The sequence below is a fragment of the Pelmatolapia mariae genome, linkage group LG9 (genome assembly GCF_036321145.2).
Source record: "Pelmatolapia mariae isolate MD_Pm_ZW linkage group LG9, Pm_UMD_F_2, whole genome shotgun sequence".
In the NCBI taxonomy this organism is placed as follows: Eukaryota; Metazoa; Chordata; class Actinopteri; order Cichliformes; family Cichlidae; genus Pelmatolapia; species Pelmatolapia mariae.
In genome coordinates, this window is record NC_086235.1 from 14,368,336 (window position 1) to 14,389,115 (window position 20,780).

The window sequence follows — 20,780 nt, forward strand, 5'->3', positions numbered from 1 at the left end:
AGTAGCTAGGGAACTCAGTAAGTATGAGCAGTAATAGCTTAGGGACACTTTCTCAAATAAAGAGGATTTCATCATCTGCAGTTTGAGAAAAAAAAGTGCCACATTAAAAACAAATCAGCAGATCCACGAAGTATGGATACAGACTCTTTTCAGCTATAGGAGTAGAGGTACGCTTCATGTACTTATCAACATACAGTTCAAAGGTCTGCATTAGAGTGCATTGGTGCACACTTGGGCATCTTTTATTTAACATGATTATACCATTGTGAATTTTGCTATATAAATATGCTCAAGAGTCTATCATATGTTTGACATCCAGCTAAAAATTGAAAATATGTATTTTTAAATCAGTAACTTTGCACATTTAGAGGAAGTATTTTTGGACAACAAATAAGTCACGTTTTAAACAGGGTTTGAATAATCAGCACTGACAGACAGACATTTATGAAGCGCAGGCTATAACAGACATGCGTGTGAAAGGACCGCGGGTGTCTTGGAGCAGAGAAACACGCTGTATTGTTGCTTTTCTCTTATGCATAAGCAATGCCCGACTGTCAGAAACGCTCTGTGCGGGTAGCAAAGTCGACTCCAACGCACGTCCAGGCATCAACCGGTCTTTCCACCAGCTGGCTGGTCCCTCAGCTTTCATGCTGGGATCTGCAGCACAACCTCGCACTGGCCACTGGGGCACGGCAAAACTTGTAAGTTCTAGTTTGGGTCTTCACTGCTCGCAGAAAATTAACAATTAAAGAAAGTGATCCAACACGAAACTCAAATCAAAAAGTGCAGTCAGAATTGTCCACAACCACGCGCAGTTTCACAAATAATCAAAAAGCTTGCACCAGCCGCATAGACACAGGAGGGAAAAACTTCCCAGAAACTGAAATTAAAGCCGCCTCTACGTCATTCTGGAAAGGTCCAGAGCCTTTATACATAGCATATGCCAAGCGGACTCAGTGGGAGATAATATGTAGCCTTAGAATTTAACATTTACAGTTTAAAAGAGACACACAGGTTAGTACCTCACTATCGCCTCTAAACATTAAGATCCATAAAAAAATCTTTCATTAACGGAGGACACATGAAATAAGCAATGGCAGTTCTGAAGAGCGGTGCACGCGCTCATTTGACAAGTTGGCTTATACATTTTCCAGAAAGACAGAAAGACCACACAGTTAAAACCTGTAAAAATACTGAATTAAGAAAAAAGTTTCACACTATGCTTCACCAAGTTAAAAACAAATCCAGCAAAGCTGCTTGTAAAACACGCACACACAATTTGCAGTTTCAGGTCGCCTGTCTAAGAACAAAGTCTTTCTATAGTGTTAGGGTAAAAAGACAAAGTAATTCCTGTTTGTATAAATTCACACTGAAAACCAAAATACACACAGCGGTTGATAAACAAAATTAAATGATGTATTGCACCTCCATGTTTTAAAGATAGCATCGAGACTCAATGCATATTTGTATGGCGTTATTTTTGTGCTAATATTCTGAGCGCACGTAAAAAAAATTCTGAGCGCACGTAAAAAAAATTCTGAGCGCACGTAAAAAAAATTTGCGGATGCAAGTGTTGCATTTTGAGGAGAAATTTATTTTGAGCGAAGAAATCTAAATTTGAGTGAACAAAATTCATTGCTGCATGCAAAAACTGTATTTCAGTGTTTGCTATTATCCATACACACGCACAATAGCAGCCCCTCTCGCTCAGTATTTGCACTTGCGCTTGCTTGCAATATGTTGCTCGCGCTCTCAACATTTCTGCCCGTGCGCGTTCAACTCTTTCTGTACACCATTATAGTTGTGCCACAAAACCAACCAATCACAGACTTGGATGCAAAAAAATCTGATTGGCTGTTTTGGTCTCCAATCAGCTCGAAATGACGAAATGCAATATCCCAGAATGCGTTTCGTCCAAAACTCAAACGAGGCAGTGGCGGAGGAACACAGAGTGGCGGAGTTTGAAATATTACTCTTTCTGGGTGACAAAATAAACTTTGAAGATATTTTCATGCGAGAATGGTGCTGTGTAAACTTCAAATATCTGCTCGATTTATCAAGACATCACATATTTGCAAAAGTGCCAGTTTTTAAGCCCGGCAATGGGGGTGTGGGGGGCATACCCTCTATATTCTTCTGGCGCCTCCTGGGCGAGGCTTTCCTGGCATGTCCCACCGGGAGGAGGCCCCGGGGCAGACCCAGGACACACTGGAGAGATTATATCTCTCGGCTGCCCTGGGAATGCCTGGGTGTTCCCCCGGACAAGCTGGAGGAGGTGGCTGGGGAGAGGGAGGTCTGGGCTTCTCTGCTTGGGCTGCTGCTCCCGCGACCCAGCCCCGGATAAGCGGAAGAAAATGGATGGATGGATGCAATAGTAATCCCTTAATTACTTAGTTGAAAAAAGTAATTGATTAGAGTTTGCAGCAGGGGTGTCCAACTCCAGGCCTCAAGGGCTGGTGTCCTGCAGGTTTAAATATCACCCTGGGTCATCACACCTGAATCAAATGATAAATTCATTACCAGGCCTCTGGAGAACTTCGAGATATGTTGAAGAGGTGATTTAGCCATTTAAATCAGCTTTGTTGGATCAAGGGCACATCTAAAACCTGCAAGATACCGGCCCTTGAGGCCTGGAGTTGGACACCCCTGGTTTACAGTAATGCGTAACTTGTAATGTCTACCTGCTAATCTCTGATTAGCGTGTGTTTGGGATAATTGTCAGGCTGAAAAATGAAACTATTGCCAATCAGACACAACATGTGTTGATACTTTTCTGTGTTAATTCCTTCAATGTTTGCAAGATCCCCAAGATGAGCTTTGAGACTACAATATATTAAATTTTCATGTCTGTAGAGTGCACTCAAAAAAATGAAATTGGGTGGTAATTTGAACTAAATAATTTCTTGTTTTATATGGTGAACATAATTAAATCATGTAGCATCTGCATGGAATTCAGCAACTTAATTTGTTCTTGTTGAGATGACATGATACAATCTAGTAAGAGTGGTTAGTTGCCTGGACTTACGAAATTCACACGATCACATTAGATGTCAAACTGCATCAAAATCGCTGGAGTTTTAAGGGGCAGACAGCTACACCCACACCACGTGTATGCTATCGCTATTTATTGTGGTTTAACCTGTCAAGGACAAAAACGTACAGAAAATTCTGCATCGAGCCTTGTAATCATAGCTTTCCTAGTTTTATTAAGCCTGGATTGACGGCTTGGTGGCGTGATGGTTAGTGCTGTTGCCTCACAGCAAGAAGGGCCTAGGTTCAAATCCACAACCTGGCTTGTTTGCAGTGTGTGATTAGAGTTAGGTTAATTGGTGATTCTAAATTACCCATGAATGTAAGTGCAAATGGTTATTTGCCTCTATGAAATCATCAACCTGCATATTGGTTCATTAAGCAAGACTAGCAGTAATTGCCTTGATTAACAAAGTAGTTGTTCAAACAACAAGATTTCATTGCGTTTTCCTAAAGTTTTTAACTTGTGTAGAATGAATTAAAACAAATTTCACTCTACATACTTAAATAAATCACTTCAAGTCAATGTAAGTATACTACGTTGATCCAATCTGATTACATCAAACCACCAAATGCCAAATGTGTTGGTTTGACATGGTCAAAAATGGGTTATTGTACTTGGTTAAATCATGTGGAAAAAGGTGCCATGATTAAACTGTGTTCATCCAACAACAGATTTTTTGAGTGTGTATTATTTTGATGTTGTGACAGTTTAAAGACTATGGAACGCCAGGACTGCCATAATGAATTAATTAAATACACCATTAAATAATTAATTAAATGTGTCAATAATTAAAAAATGTGAAATACATAAATAATTAATTAAATGTGTCAATAATTAATTAATTACATGTGTCATAACTATTTATTTAATTAATTAATTCCAATTTTATTAATTATTGCCACATTTAATTAATTATTTAATGGTGTATTTAAGTAATTCATTATGGCAGTCCTGCCGTTCCATTCCTGGCGTTCCATAGTAACCAGGTTTCTGTAAGGCAAAGTAAATTGATTTGCTGATCAATTATTAAGTCATATACTAACAAAGACTTGGAGGAGAGAGACCTAATGTTTAATAATCCACATTTCACTGTTTTACTCTTTGGTTCGTCCTGGATGCTGTATTGTTCTTCCTTTGTGATTTTTTTTATGTTGAAGTTGTTTTTTGCTGGTTTTTAGTTTGTTTTTTGTCTGTTTGGGAGCTGACCCCGGAGATGGGGTTTTTGGGGGATAACAGGAGGACTGCAACTCTGCTTCCTGGTCCCAACTCTGGTTAGTCACATTTTGGGGGGTTTAATAAATTTGGGCAGATTTCTAGAAAGGAGAGCTGCTTCTAACAAGACCAGGTTTCCTCCAGAAAGTTTCCCAGTTATCTATAAAGTCCACATCGTTTTTTGGACACCACTCAGACAGCCAGCAATTTAAGGAGAACATGTGGTTAAACATGTCACTCCTGGTCTGATTGGGGAGGGGACCAGAGAAAACTACAGAGTCCGACATTGTTTTGGCAAAGTTACACACCGATTCAATATTGATTTTAGTGACCTCCGACTGACGTAACCGGGTGTCATTACTGCCGATGTGAATTATAATTTTACTGAATTTATGTTCACCCTTAGCCAGCAGTTTTAAATTTCCCTCAATGTCGCCTGCTCTGGCCCCTGGAAGACAATTGACTATGGTTGCTGGTGTCTCTAGCTTCACGTCTCAGAACAGAATCACCAATTACCAGAGTTTGATCCTCGGCGGGTGTGTCGCCGAGTGGGGAAAAACGGTTAGACACATGAACAGGTTGGTGGTGTACCTGGGGCTTCTGTTTAAGACTATGCTTCCTCCTCACAGTCACCCAGCTGCCCTCTTTCTCCAGCTGCTCGGGGCCTGCCAGGGGACAGCTAGCAGGGCGTACGCTACCTTCGGCTGCACCGGCTACAGGGGCCTGGCTAGCTACCGATGTGTCAAGGGTGCGAAGGCGTGTCTCCAAATCCTAGCCTCGAGCTGCAAATAGGCTCCACTTATTACAAGTATCATTAGTGCTAAAGGAGGCCGAGGAGTAACTAAACATCTGACACAATGAGCAGGAAAGTGCAGGAGGGACAGGTGAAGAGGCCATGCTGTTAGTGAGTCGGCTACAAGCTAAGCTAAGCTAGTGAAACAGTAATAGGGTTGCCAACCGTCCCTTAAAAAACGGAATCGTCCCGTATTTAGAAACAAAAGTACACGTCCCGTATTGAGCTAATAAGGGACGCACTTTGTCCCGTAATACAGTGAGAATCAAAAGTAGTCCATAAATGTTAATGGAATTAACGCTTTGTTTGAAAACATAATTCCCAGCCCCTCTCCTGCTTTGTGACCAATGAGCTGACAGCACACTTATGACAATTCGAGTATGACAATTCAGATTACCGCTTATCTCATTGGTCGAGGAAAGTTCGCTTACGGAGAAAATACCGGAAGACAACAGATGACCACAACAAGAAGCATGGCCAACAGGGAAACAAACGCCGACACTGCGGTGCAAGTCTCGGACGACAGTACACCTAAAGCTGGGCATACACTGTGCGATTTTTTTCAGTCACGTTATTCAGCTCCTGCTCAAACTGCACGTTTGACTCGCAGGGGTTAGAAGTTGGTAGGTCACGATGCAGGGTCTCACACTATACCACCCGATGCTCTGATGCGACCTGAGTGCTCACACTGTGCCTCCATAAAATGAAGGTTATAACAGAAATTCTGTCGCTCGCTCTCCCTCTGTGTCTTTCACTCACACAGATACGCACACCACCACCATCAACTTTGCTAAATTGCTAATGAAAAACATTGATCAGGCAGCTGTGATTGAGCAGCAATGTAAATCCAACTATTTTCACGGTTGTTGTGGCCGTGATAATTTTGTGAGGCCACATCGAAAAGGCTCGGATGAGCTTTCCAAAGTTCTACAAGTTGTGCCTCCATCACTTGTGTCCAGATCACACGCTGCACAGCCGTGCTGTGCCGTCTTTTGCGCTGACATTTGTGTTTGCACGTGCGCAGTGTGAAAAGCTGCGGTGACACCCTCACGACGGTCGCTAGGATTTCAAACAGGTTTGAAATCCTCACGACCAAGCGATTGATGATCGGGAGTTGGTCGTGAGGTGTTAATCGCTTCTCGTTACCCCACGTATACTACACGATGAAGGCCAAAATCGGGCCGATCACCAAATTGGTCGTACGACTCAAAAATCGGCTCAAAATGGGCCAAAAATCGCAGAGTGTAATGCCAGGCTCACACTGTGCGATTTTTTCAGTCGCGCGATTCAGCTCCTGCTCAAACTGTACGATTGACTCGCAGGGGTTAGAAGTTCACAGGTCACGATGCAGGGTCTCACACTATACGGCCCGATGCTCTGATGCGACCTGAGTGCTCACACTGTGCGTCCATAAAATGAAGGTTATAACAGAAAATCTGTCGCTCCCTCTCCCTCTGTGTCTTTCACTCACATAGACACGCACACCACCACCATCAACTTTGCTAAATTGCTAATTAAAAACATTGATCAGGCAGCTGTGATTGAGCAGCAATGTAAATCCAACTATTTTCACGGTTGTTGTGGTCGTGATAATTTTGTGAGGCCACATCGAAAAGGCTCGGGTGAGCTTTCCAAAGTTCTACAAGTTGTGCCTCCATCGCTTGTGTCCAGATCACACGCTGCACTCCCGTGCTGCGCCGTCTTTTTCGCTGACATTTGTGTTTGCGCGTGCGCAGTGCGAGAAGCTGCGGTGACACCCTCACGACGGTCGCGAGGATTTCAAACAGGTTTGAAATCCTCACGACCAAGCGATTGATGATCGGGAGCTGGTCATGAGGTGTTAATCGCCTCTTGTTACCCCACGTATACTACACGATGCACGACGCACGATGAAGGCCAAAATCGGGCCGATCGCCAAAACGGTCGCACGACTCAAAAATCGGCTCAAAATGGGCCAAAAATCGCACAGTGTGAGCCCGGCATAAGCCCAGCATTAGACCAGCAATGTTTGTTCCCCTCAGAGAAAGAAAAAAAGGCTGCAAAAGTACTGGGAGGAATGGGAAAAGGAAAACACCTGGCTGGAAAAGTGCACGACAACACCTATAAAGCGCACTGCACTGTGTGCCGGCGCACTTTTTCCATAGGCATGCTTCTAATGGTGGGCACATGAAGAACATGAGGGGCGTGAAAGCTCGGGGAACCCTTAACCAATTTTTTGTCCACCAGGCCACGGCAGAAGCAGATATGGTATGTAAACACTGGTTTGTTATTTTTAAACCCTCTGGTTAAGGTTAATATGGGCATGTGCAGTGAATATCAGCGCTATGTGGCCAGAAGTGTGATAATATAATTTATTTTGTGTAATAAACAACTGCAAGGATAGATGATTACAACAAATAGTTGACTAATACATAAAAGTAATACGCAGATGAATAACGATGATGAGTTATGATGCGTAATCATGGGAACAAGCGGGTTTACAAACGGCAGCAACTGATTAGCATTAGAAAAGCTGAAATAATACCTCAACTGAAGCCAATTGCACTAAATGCACTATATGTGCACTGTTACAAGAATGTTTTTCGTTCTATTGTTTTCTATTAATTTATATAATTTTAAGTTAAGCAGGACAGAGTTCTTTTAAAGAAAGATTTACTTATATTCTCAAAAGTTAAGCATGACAGGCTTCTGTTTAAGAAAGAGACCTGTTTTATTGTGTTAATGTTGTCATTTTGAGCTAAAAATAAATGGCTAAATGATCATTTGTTTCCCATATGGTCATATCACAAAGAATATGCATCTGCTTAAATCAAATTCAAGTCAAATGGTTAGAAAAATAATTTCACACAAAAAAAAAAAGAGCTAAAAAATTCACAACACTGGGAAGGGTGAAGACAACTGGGTTGCCCGGCCACGAGGTGTCCCTTATTTATTTTTCAGGGAGTTGGCAACCCTAAACAGTAAAGACACAGTAAGTGAATACTTTGGCAATAAATTTGGGAGTGAGTACACAGAGAGTGAAGCATGTGAAGATTATATTATGAAAAAAGTTTTTAATTAAATTGCTATGCAGATAAGCTACTCAAACACACCACTGTGTGTTGGAACGGGAACAGGAAATGATACTCTACCACAGAGAAAGCAAACACCCAGTGACAGTGCCACCCAAAGGAGGAGGAGATTCTTGATGAATGTGAGTTGTTGAAAAACACACACAAATTTACAAAGCCAGGATTTACACTGACGTGTTAACTCAATATTCCAGCAATGAGAGGTTTTGAGCTGCTGCCTTTAGTAGCGTCTAGGAAACAATGATGAATCACAGGTGAGTGATTATCAGCAGGTGTGTGTGTGCGCCAAAGGCGGAGGTGAGCTCTGCCCTGGCCAAGTATTATTATTATTATTTGAGCTGCCCATCTCTTTATAACTGTGTTTGCAACGGAATTGGCATTGTTAGCAGCAACACTTATGTAGCCAGTAGCATTTAAGCGATGCTCAGCATTAAGTTGTACAAAACTGGTACAAAGTTGTCAAAAAAATATCCCAGCAGCCTGAACTGTTGATACAAGACAGGACGGATTCACACTTTCATGTTGTTTACCAGAGAACTCCCGCTGTATGGATATTTTCTGTTTCTAAGACCATTCTGTGTAATCTCTAGAAATGTTTGTGTGGGAAAATCCCAGTGGATCAGGAGTTCCTGAAATACTCAGACTAGCTATAGAATTACTGCCATGTGATTTATTGATTAGATATTTGTGTTGTGATATGGATTTAAACAGTAGCTCTGGAGTTAGTAGTGATTCATCCTTATTGTGCAATTAAATTGAAGCAGTTCTTTTGCTGGGTTGGACTCAGACCCAGGATGTGAGGAATTTTGTATCCCACCTGTTTTAGAGACAGTACCACTGTTCACTCACAGAAGGCAAAGGAAATGGGGCGGTGTATTGGTAAAATTCCAAAACTGCGTTCCTGCATCACTGATGACTAATCCCTGTGCTCTTCTAAACAAACTTGCCCCAGACAACAAGTTGTTCATCTTGTTGTGATCCCTGGAATCGGTTAACCTGTGGCTCTGCATCTCAGTGTCCAGCTTTCATGGCATCCGTCCCTCGTCTTTGCAGACTGCAGGGACTGCATTTGAATGGTTTAAATCTTACCTGTCCAACTGAAGTCTTTCTGTTAGATTGGAGGATACATCATCCTCAAAAAACTCACTTTCTTGTGGGGTCCATTCTTGGAGTCCATTCTTGGCCCAGTCCTTTTTTCAATTTACATGCTCCCAATAGGTTCAATTTAAACCCCAAAGCCTGCCTCGAGAGGGTTAAAGCACAGAGGAGACCGGACCTTTGCTGTGACTGCTCCTAAATTGTGAAACAAACTGCCCCTTCACATCAGATCCTCTCCAACATTAGATACTTTCAAAAAGAACACTTTTATTCCTTGGCTTTTAGATCAGAATGAGGTTGTACTACTTTTATTTGGCTAATTTCTTATTCAAATCTTCTCATTTTATCCTTCTTTTTCTTAAATGTTATCATGTCTTCCTATGTTCTTATCTCTTTTGATTATCTTAAATGTACAGCACCGTGGTCAACAGTCGTTGTTTTAAATGTGCTAAATAAATAAATTAGACTTTGACTTTAAGATTTTTTTTGTCAGTGAGCTATAGCTATAGCTTTGTCTAAGTATTATTTTTATAAGTAATAATTTCTACATTTTCTGAAAACAACCTATAATATATCCATCTTTTTACTTTTGAGCCTGCTAAAAGTGTTAAGTTCCACTATATGTGCTAAATGAGCTTGCAGTGCAAGCATTAACACATTTTGAATCCTCAAGTACTTGCATAAGGCAAGTAAGTAGGTCAATAACAAAGTTTATGGCAGCAGTTAAATGTCAATCAGTTCCTGTAAGATGGTTATGGGCTCTAATTTAGATGTCACAGAGATACTTATAAACGTGCTGAGAAATCCTAATGACCTTTGGATACAAAGAAGGAAGTTCAAAAGGAAATGTTTACCATTGCAGAAAACTCCTCTGTTGTCCCTGTTGTGGGAGTATCAGCATCAGTGATGGGAATAACAGCATTGCTAACGGTGTTACTTTAATTCAATAACAAGTAATCGAACTGATTACTATTTCTATCATTACAACACTGTTACCGTTGCTAACAAAAACATGCGGTGCAGACGCGTTGCTATTTTTCAACACACAGACGGTTGAAGCTGTCTTCTTCTTACCGGGGCAAAACAATCGCACGACTGCTTCTGATTGGTTGAGGAAGAATAAAGTAGTCGTGGTAAACCAATCACATGACCAATTTAAGATGACATAGCAACAAGATGCCTATACCAGTTTTTAAATTGTGGCCACGTAAAAGCCAGAGTCATGATGAAAAATGATATGAAAATAATAATTAAAAAACATATGCTGTGTTTTTCCCTGAATACTATCGTCACGTTTAATGTCTAAGGACAGTGCTAGCAGACACTCTCTGCTTAGTTTAGCGTGTTTGGAGTGTGTAGTTAGTATGTAGAGTAGTAGAATTTGTGTGTCAGAACAATGAAGCGACTGGTGAATGTCACAGGTGCTGCCAAAAAGGCACAGAAGGCAGATTGCAATCTAAATGCTGTTTCCAGGTGGGAAACACACCACCAAATGGTGTGCAGGTGCGTCACTGATGTGCAGGGGGGCATTCCTTCTCTGTCCCCTTCTGGCCACCTGTGTCTCAATTTTGTTCCACAACTTAGACACTCTCATTACCTACACTCTAATGACACATACATATAGAGCTTTGGGGGTGGGCACAGTGAATGGCATCCAGAGGGAGGTCTTGCCATTCAGCCTGACCTCTGGTGCCGGTGCCCACTTCTCAACTTTAAACTGCATACAGACATTGAGGGTTCAGGGGAGGGGCCAAGCTGACGTCAGCTGTTGTCTGGATGATGGTCGTCGGCACCATGCTTGTTGCTTTTTCCCGATGTGTTTCAGATTTTTGCTGTTGTGTAACACAAATGCGCTTGGACTTCCAGGTGCCAACTGATGGCCAGACATTCTCCTTTAGGATTTTCTGATGAAGAGGAGAAGTCATGGTTCCGTCAGTTATGTCAAGTTATGCAAGTCCTGAAGCAGCAAAGGAGCTCTGCACCATCACGCTACCCTGACCATATTTGACCGTTTGTATGATGATCTTTTTATAAATTGCTCTGTCTTCCAAAACGTTTAAACTGTTTAATAGTAGTAAATAAACTCAATGAGAGAAAATTCTATTATTTTCTAATTATTTGAATGTGTTTGGATTTACTTAATGAATTTCACTTTCATGTCGACTTGAATTTTTGGTCAAAGAAAATCACATGAGACTTTGCTCACACTGCTCCCAATGCATAGATACTTGCAGAGTCCCGTCTTGTTTCAGTAGGATTCTGAAGAAGAATCACCAACCTAAAGGCCCACTGGCAAAACCACTGTGAGGTACTTTAAAGATGAGGAATTTGTCCTCAGTGTAGTTTTATTGTATGTCAACCTGTTCCAGTGTCAAATCAATGACAGCTTGCAAAGCTATGCTTTCAAAGTAGCTCTGAAACATACACACACTAAGACAGTTTTGTCCACTCACTGCTTTGCAACAGTACACTAATTCATTGCTCTGAACACAAAAAATAAACATGGAAAATATTGTGCTTATATTTGACATTAGAAGACTGGTTTCATCTACTGAAAGCTGGAGCCATACATATCAGCAAGGCATTATTATTACTTATGGTCCAGTGTACAAATAAGATGCTGTGTCCAAATTAAATGCTGCAAACACTTCTGCTCCATGTTGACATTAACTGCATCATTATTTAGTCATTGTTTGTCAAACCTGTCAGTGTGCTCATCCGCTCCATTAACACTGTTATTATGAAGCCGTCCATGGATTTAGTTTAGATCTTTACAACTTAAAATAAAAGGTTAACTGCTTTCACTTTCACCCTTAGCACTAATTATAATATATTGACCCTTATATGAATATAGTATATAAGACAAGAGTTTGAACAATTTTACTGACCTTTAAAGTCAATACCTGGTATGACCACCTTTATTCTTCAACACAGCCTGAACTCTCTTTGGCAAGCTTTCTTGTTATTTCTTTAAATACTCTCCAAGAAGTTGTTTTTAAGGCTTCTTCAAGGACATTCAAAGCTCTTCTTTGGATGTTGACTGCGTTTTGTTCTGTTCTCTGTCAAGATGATTCCCACACTGCTTTAATAATGTTGATGTTTGGGCTCTGAGGAGACCAATCCATGACTGATGGTCTTCCACTGTGTGTTTTTATATCTAGGTATGTTTTTAGAAATATACATGTTTAAAATGACTTGAAAACATTAAAAAAAACAAAGAACATTTACTCAACATTTTATTGAAAAAATAGTTCATATTCTGCCAACGAGGCGATGGCAGCCATGGTACTCAATTTGTTTAGTTAAAAAAACAAAGAAGTTTAACTTCAGATCCCCAAAAATTAAAATGTACATTGTCATAGTGGAATGTATTAGAAACATACATGTTTAGAAAAATGCATTTTACATGTACAAAAATTCTCAAATTTTATTTAAAAAGTTAAAAAGAAACACTAGAAATGTTTCTGTGGCTTAATGCTACTATGTTGTGACTGACATCAGACTTGTTCACCAGCAGGCTCCACACGCTATCTCTGGCTTGGCACCGCATTCCTGAATCCGAGATCTGTTTGAATACATTACAAGGTAATAACAAGAGGTCAGTTGTGTTTTGTGAGGACAGATACAAACAGGTCGTCAGCTCCTCTGTAACGCACATGTACTTACTCAGACACGTCTTTGCAGCTGTATGTTATCCCTGTATCTAGCACTTGCGTCAAATTCTTCAAGGATGGATCTGTACAGTTTGATCTGAAAAAGTTAGAAACAGAACAGAAGCAGTGAATATAGGATCAATTTTAAAATATTGGATGCACATTGTGGTGACAGATTTGTGTATAAAGAGAAAATCTTACATGTTGTTCTTCTGTATGACCATAACAACATTCAGGTTCTTGACCCTAGAGGCATTAAACCTCGGCACCTCAACGCTTGCAAAAATACTGAAGAGAAAAAAAAGAAGAGCAGCTTAGAGTACAAAATTCAACTAGATATTGCTATCACCACAACACAGACACACTTGAGCCTACGACACACTCTTAAAGAATTTCTACAGTACTAAAAGGATCAGTAGTCACCTCAGAGAATTATTCTCAGTGCAGAATGCCTTATGTTGCAGTCACACTAGGGAAAGCAAGGGTTGTAGACCGTGGTATTACCGGAGGTATTGTGACCCTCTACAATGAACTTGAGCCATGAGACTGCTTTTAAAATGGCTGCTCTTAAGATGAGGAACAGGTCTGTGACAGCTTCCTGCTAGCTGCCATCTTCAAAGCAGCTCTGATGTATCAAGATGGCGATAAAACAGCAGTTAGACAGAATCAGTCTGTTATCAGTCTGTGATTAAATGAAGCCAATTTGGCAATTACAAGCAATCTGTTTGTGTCTGTCTGTCAGAACACCCAGCATTTTATGTTAGATAAAAAATCTATATTAACTACTTATATTCAGAGTGCAGTCAGAATTTCATAGATTTGAAAAAGAAAATAAATCTTGATATAATTCCTGCAGGACAGCAATTTAACTGCAAAGTGATAAAAGTGACCATCAACTTTGCCTTTTTATACCAATCCAGAACGAAACCCTTGGGCAGCGAGTCGAGTCGAGTCCTCTACAGCAGAGAGACAGACTGACTGCAGTGTGTTCAATCTGTCTGCGTTCATAAGTTAGCTGGTACTTATTTATTGTAGGCTCTACCTTACAATATATAGTGCCTTGAGGCGACTGTTGTTGTGATTTGGCACTGTATGAATAAAACTGAATTGAACCGAATTGAATTGAACTGAACTATTTGAATTTGGTTGCTGATTGCTAAGAAAATTCAATGCAGTCAACTTTTCAACTGCAACTTCAACTGTGCTGATTTCTTTCTGAGTTGCAAGGACGCTGCAGTCCTAGTTTTACTCTAGTGTGACTGAGACTTAAATGAAAATGAAGCAGCCCACATCAAAATGACCCAGAGTGGAGACACAAACATTTAAACCTGATTTGGTTTGTAGATCAAGAACATATTTTTCACAACAACCTTTGACATTGTACAACAAAGACAATAATAACTGTTTTTTAATAGCACTTCTTTTAATCTGCAATGACAACTTAACTCTCAGCACATATATCACTGTTAAATTGTTTGGTGGCTGTAATTACCACTGAAAGTAAAAGTCATAAAACTGTGAGAGAAGCAGAAGCAGTCCTACCTTGTAGGATTGAATGGCGTGTTGATGGATCCGTTTAGCATTGCCGTGACATCACCACAGGCAACATCTGCAAACTATACAGACACACACAAGAGGATTTTGAAGAAACACTCACTCATCTTGTAAGAAAAAACTAAAACTAAAAAATAACACAATATTTTGTCCCTAATTTAGACTTAGGTATTTGTGTCTTCCTGTAAAGTGAGGTTTATCACTATTGATGTGATAATGGAACATTGGACATATCTAAAGTCCCTTACTCAGAGAAATGACTGCACTTCATATTTCACAGACTGATATTATGTGAACATCATTATATTCATAACAGGAAGTATGAAGCTGCCACATATCACTGAGGTTTTACCATTATGATGCAACGTCTTATTTAAAATTATTTTACTGTCCAAATGTTGCAGTATTTCACAGATGTAATTTTTAATGCGACTGTGGCCATTCTTCCAGTCACTTCTTCTAGTTCACCTTCAAGTTCAAGCAGGCTTTACTGGTCTGTTCATTTTGTTAACAAACAACGAAATGAACAGCGAAAGATCAAAACAAGTTATACTGCTTTCTAAAGATTTGCTAAGATTATCACACACCCAAAAAACGGTATATTTAGGAGGCAAACTTAACAAATTCCAAGCATAACATGACAAGCCCTCGCTAGCCTTGGAAAAGGTCACTGTTTAGTTGCGGTTTAATCCAGGAAAAAACAGCATTTCATTCATAAAAATTCATTGCTAATTAATTCTTTCACTCAACTTTATCTTTTCCTTATTTTATGGTATTTATGTGCTCTTTGAATCAATGCAAAAGCTACTTTATTTAAAGCTATGTGGTACTTGCATTTGCATAATGCATCCCCATTATTAAAGCATGTACTTGAGCCATTCTGGATCAATTTCATAATGGTTTTTTTACATTAAACTGAAATTCCTACTACAATTACACACAGTACAAATTCCTACTACAATTACACAGTACTTGATTCGGTTTTTCTGGGACTGCTGCACAATTCACTGAACTGGAAAAAAATATGAATCAAAGAATATTTGTGTGTTTGTTTGCTTTTTTTTTTTTGACTGTTTGGAAAAGTTAGATGTTGCACAACAGAATCAGACGTTGCAAAACACAGTAAAACCCAGCCGAACTCAACCAAAGCAGGGCTCCTTTGAATGTGTGGGCTGCTGCTCACTCAGGAGAGCGCTACATCGAGACCGACACAAAGGCTCATTGACAGATAACGAGACAGCGTGAACATTTCTTTTCTCCATCACCATCACTTATACTCAGGAGGGATTTGCTGCACTCTGCAGTCCACTTGTGTGTTATTTTAACCAATGCACGACCTCAGGACTATCCCGTTTAAAAGAGAGAAAGAAAATGTAGTAAATTCATGTTGAAAACTTACAGCAGCAGAGGCACGATTCCAAAATGAGCGAACAGTGTTGTTTTCACACTCTGACCATCCGGGGCACCCAGTAGTGAAGGTATCTATGACAACAAAATGCATATTTTCTTGGGTTAGCTCCTCAAAATAAAACACAACAAAGGAAAGAAATCTCACAACATTACATAACAACACAGGACAGAAAAGAAAAAAAAAAAGCTAGGGCACATTTATCTTAGCTGTCCACCCTCAGCTGCTTAGCCAGAGTGTTGACTCAAAATCTTCTTTGAATAGTTCAAATGTAAATCACTTCCATAGTGTGTTTGGATCAATTACTAAAGAATAAAACCTGAACATGCTGGTTTATTCAAAGCCGTTTTTGCGTAATCAATTATTTCCAAAACTAGGAACAAAGTGCAACCTTTCACACCTCATAGGGAACACATCCCTGATGACTAAGCTTATGGAGACAATGTGTTTTAACAGACACATAATTTCTATTTCGAAGATAAACTAATTTTTAAAAAATATTTGATAAATGATGCTTGTCTACATAGGATGTGTTTGTCGAATCTGCACTGAAACCAAAAGTTTAAAAAAATCTTTATTTGGTTGTAACAACCTTGAGTTTATTATTACTATTAACCGACTCATTTATTATTACAAATACATCATTGTGAGGTGGCCGTGCATCTTACAACAGTTTCTGTCCCCTCTCTGGTGAGCTGAGCTTAAACTATTACGAAAAGTTTATTTGGGGAAAAAGTGCTATTAATGAACCTTGATATCTTTGTTCTACTGTGATTTTAATGAGACTTTTTTAAAAAGAGGAAGCTAGAAAGATGCTCTGCTGACATAGAAAGTCTTGTAGAATTCTACGTTTCTGTTTTCTGTAGCCTGATAGTGTTTAACGTTACAAGGTTTATTGATCATTCTCAAGCAATAGCGTTTGTGTAAGCGGCGATCATCTTAGAACAAGTGAGGGCATGAACACACTGATTTATGTGTGCGTGTAGTCTACATGTGGCAAGTTTAAGAAATTCTCCTTAAATGTCAGGGCTCAAAAACCTTGACATGACTTGACTTGCTGTTGGTATGTAAATGTAACAACAGGCCACACAAATAAAAAATCATGTCTGGCATGACAAATTACATATATTTTTAGATTCTAGCATGATTTATATGAACTTCTGCTGGTACTCCTTTGCTGGTGTGTAGTTTGTTGCACTGTTCAAATAATCAACTTTGATTCTTATCTGCTGCTTTGAGAGTGTTACCCTTGCTGCCTTCTTTTCCACACCAGGTCAGACCATCCAGGACAGATCCCAACAGAGTGTCCTCCAAAGTGACAAAACAATCCTTCTTCTCAGTGAAACCATGGACCACATCCTTTGTTTTGCTCCAGAACATCATCTAACCCACAAACACTGCATTGTTAGACAGATCATGAATGATTATGGCAGATGGGATGATTGAGATGGTGTAATCATTGATTATTACTCTGTTGCACTGAGGTTTGAAGGGGGCTGCAGCAATCAGGGGATCATAAGCTTCCACTGGAACTTTACATGGATCCTTGTTCACATAGGCCTGCTGAAAGGCACCCCATACCTTTTTACAGTCATATCTGAAAAACAAATAATGTTTGCTGATGTTTAGGTGTATTTTGATTTAAAGAAAGGCTAAGTGCGTTAAATAGTGCAATGCATTTGATATTTAAAAAAAAAACAAAACTAACTAAAAAAACTGGTGTCAACAAAACCAGATGATTAAAGATATTAATGAAAGAAGTTTATGGCAGGGTAATTGCCATGGGGTTAGACCGTGGACTCTGAATGTGCACCTGCTGATATCATATTGTGTAACAAGCAAAATTCAAATATCAAAAAAGGAAACAGGCAAAAACACCTGACGGATAACCTGCAGTTCACATCTCATTTACTCAAGACACATTATCATTATGTCTAGGTACTGTATGTGCAGTGGTATACATTATTATTAGATATTAACATCGTGCAAACCAGCTGACTGGATACAGAGCAGCAGCAGCTCAATCACTGACTATAATACCGATCAATACCAGACCTCAGACCTAACGCCTGTTTTAAAGCAGAGCAGCCTTGCCACTTCGCGAGTTCAAACGCAGTCACTCCTGCATTTGCCAAGATTGCTCAAACATGGAAACATGCAAGTGCACATGTACACATTCAGTGATTAATCATTATTCATTTGATCATGTGTCTTATATCATATGTGCGTGCATCTGAAAATCCCAAAAAAGTAAATAAAAAAGTGTTCAAATATCCCCACTTACTGATTGAACTTCTCACACCTAGACAAAAATGTAGATTCAAATTCACTTTTGTTCTGACGGAGAGTCAGTCCCAGCACCACGGCGATGATTACAATAACAATAAGGACAACGATGACAATCAATATTACGCAGCGTTTCCTCCGCCGTTTTTCCAGTCGACGAGACTGCTCATGCTCCATTATAAACGCGTAAAAAGTCGTAAAAATGTAGACTTCTGTCTAAGAAGTCTGCCCAACAAAATGTTGTTTACTGTCACTATCGCGCGAGCTCGGACGTCTATTTATGGAGACAAGAAGTGACCGCGCACACAAACTATTCAGGCTCTCTCCAATCAGAAGTCCTGTACAACCATAAAGGAGGTAAATGCGCAAAGGGTTGAAACGCAGCAAGTGCTCATGTATTTAAAAGTGTGCTGGACTTAAGGTACAACCTCAACCCAAGCATATATAAACTTTTATTTCATGTAATCCGTATAGTCTGACCAACAAAATGTTGTTTATTGTCACTATCCCGCGAGCGACGTCTCGCGAAGTCTATTTATGGAGACGCAGGATGACCGCGCATGAAAGAAGTTCTATAAAAGTTCTCTCTCTCTATCTGTCTCTCTTTATACATACCTACATACCTACATATATATATATATATATATATATATATATATATGTAGGTATGTAGGTGTGTATATATATATATATATATATATATATATATATATATATATATATATATATGTGTGTGTATGTATATATATGTGTATGTATGTATGTATGTATATATATATACATATATGTATATATATATATATATATATATATATATATAACCATAAACTACATTTTCAACCTGTTATGACAAATTAATCAACATACATACCCTCACGGGACATTTTTTCTTCATTAGGTACACCTCACTTGTGCTGGGTTGGACTCATTTTGGCGTACTTTCAATATGATGCTGGAAACATTCCTCTGAGATTTTGGTTCCTATCAACAATACAGCATCACACAGATGCTGCTGATTTGTCGGCTGCACATCCAGATTTCAGTTTTTCACCACATCCCACTGAGCTTGGAGATCATTAGAGTGAACTCATTGTTATGTTCAAAAAGGCAGTTTGAGATTATTTGAACTGCCCATTCCTTTTTAATTGTGTTTGCAAAGGGATGGGCTTTGTTACCAGCAACACTAATGTAGCCTGTGGCATTTTAAGTTGTAAAAAATGCAGACATGTGACTTTTTACAAAGTTGTAAAAAGTTAATAATAATATCCCTGACATCATTACAGCAACACCACCAGCAGCCTGAACTGTTGATACAAGACAGGATGGATTCACTCTTTCATATCGTTTACCAGAGAACTGCTACTCTCTGGATAGTTTCTGTTTCTCAGATCATTCTGTGTAATCTCTAGAAATGTTTGTGTAGGAAAATCCCAGTGGATCAGGAACGTCACTAAGGTGCAGGGGAGGCATTCCTTCTCTGTCCCCTTCTGGCCACCTGTGTCTCAGTTTTATTCTACAACTTAGACACTCTCATTACATTTGGGGGTGAGCACACTGAATGGCATCCAGGGGGAGGTCTCTTCATTAAGCCTCACCTCTGGTGCTGGTACCCATTTCTCAGTTTTAAAACTGAGCTGTCCTGTCGGATTCTGGGCTGGTGGGCTGCTCTGTTGCTGCGGGGACTGGGGTGGTCTGCTTGTCTCACCCCAGATTTAAGAGGACCAGCTCCTGGGTTTGGGGCAGATTAGCCATGTTGGGGCATCATCACAAAATTTTGACATCAGAAAAAAACTAATCCTTAAATAAGTTGGTGCTTTGCAAGAGCTCTTTGCACAACTCCCTGCAAGAATTGCAAGAACTGCAATCAAGTATTTGCGATAGGCTAATTTTGGCCCACTCTTCTTTGCAGAATTGTTTAAATTTAGCCACATTGGAGGGTTTTCCAGTATGATAGGCCTGTGTAAGGTTCTTTTTCTTTGTTTTTTCTTATGTTTTTTTGTTTTTGTTTTGTTTTCTTGTTGCTTTTTCCTGATGTGTTTCAGATTATTGCTGTTGTGTAACACAAGTGCCCTTGGACTTCAAGGTGCCAACTGATGGCCAGACATTCTCATTTAGGATTTTCTGATGAAGAGGAGAAGTCATGGTTTCATCGGTCAAGTTTTCCAACTCCCAAAGCAGCAAAAAAAAGCTCTGCACCATCACACTACCTGGACCATATTTGATCGTTTTTATGATGATCTTTTTATAAATTGCTCTGTCTTCCAAAAAGTTGACACTAGTTAATAATAGTGAATAAACTCACTGAGAGAAAATTCTATAATTTTTTTATTATTTACTTAAATGTGTTTGGATTTACCTATTGCCTGTCCTATTTGGTTCTTTAGCCATCAGAATTGTCTGAAGGCAAAGAAAGATGCCCAACGGATTTACTTTACCAAGTGGATCATACGGCCTTGCCGTATTGGTCCATTTGATTGACCTTTGTTATTATTATTTATTTATTTTGTTTTATTTTCAGTTGTTACAGACATGACTGGGGGATAGGAAAGGGAGAAAGAAAGAAAGAGAGAGTGGGGAAAACAGAGGGAAAGAGGGACAGTGAGAAAGGGCACTTAACAAAAAAATCACCTGGATCATCTGTTGAGAGAAGAAAAAAGAGAAAACAAGCAAA

The 20,780-nt window shown here is 39.6% G+C and overlaps 1 protein-coding gene across 1 annotated transcript; it reads right to left on the reverse strand.

Moving 5' to 3' along the window:
- Window positions 1–12,473: 12,473 nt before the first annotated feature.
- LOC134634683 (ADP-ribosyl cyclase/cyclic ADP-ribose hydrolase 1-like) lies at window positions 12,474–18,368 on the reverse strand. Its single transcript, XM_063484013.1, has 8 exons — window positions 18,108–18,368; window positions 17,294–17,420; window positions 17,071–17,206; window positions 15,815–15,897; window positions 14,404–14,477; window positions 13,063–13,149; window positions 12,875–12,958; window positions 12,474–12,773 (listed from the first exon to the last, which is right to left on the reverse strand). Exons 1-8 carry the CDS (start codon window positions 18,284–18,286, stop codon window positions 12,716–12,718), a joined length of 828 nt encoding a protein of 275 aa, XP_063340083.1. The 5' UTR covers window positions 18,287–18,368; the 3' UTR covers window positions 12,474–12,715.
- Window positions 18,369–20,780: the final 2,412 nt, after the last annotated feature.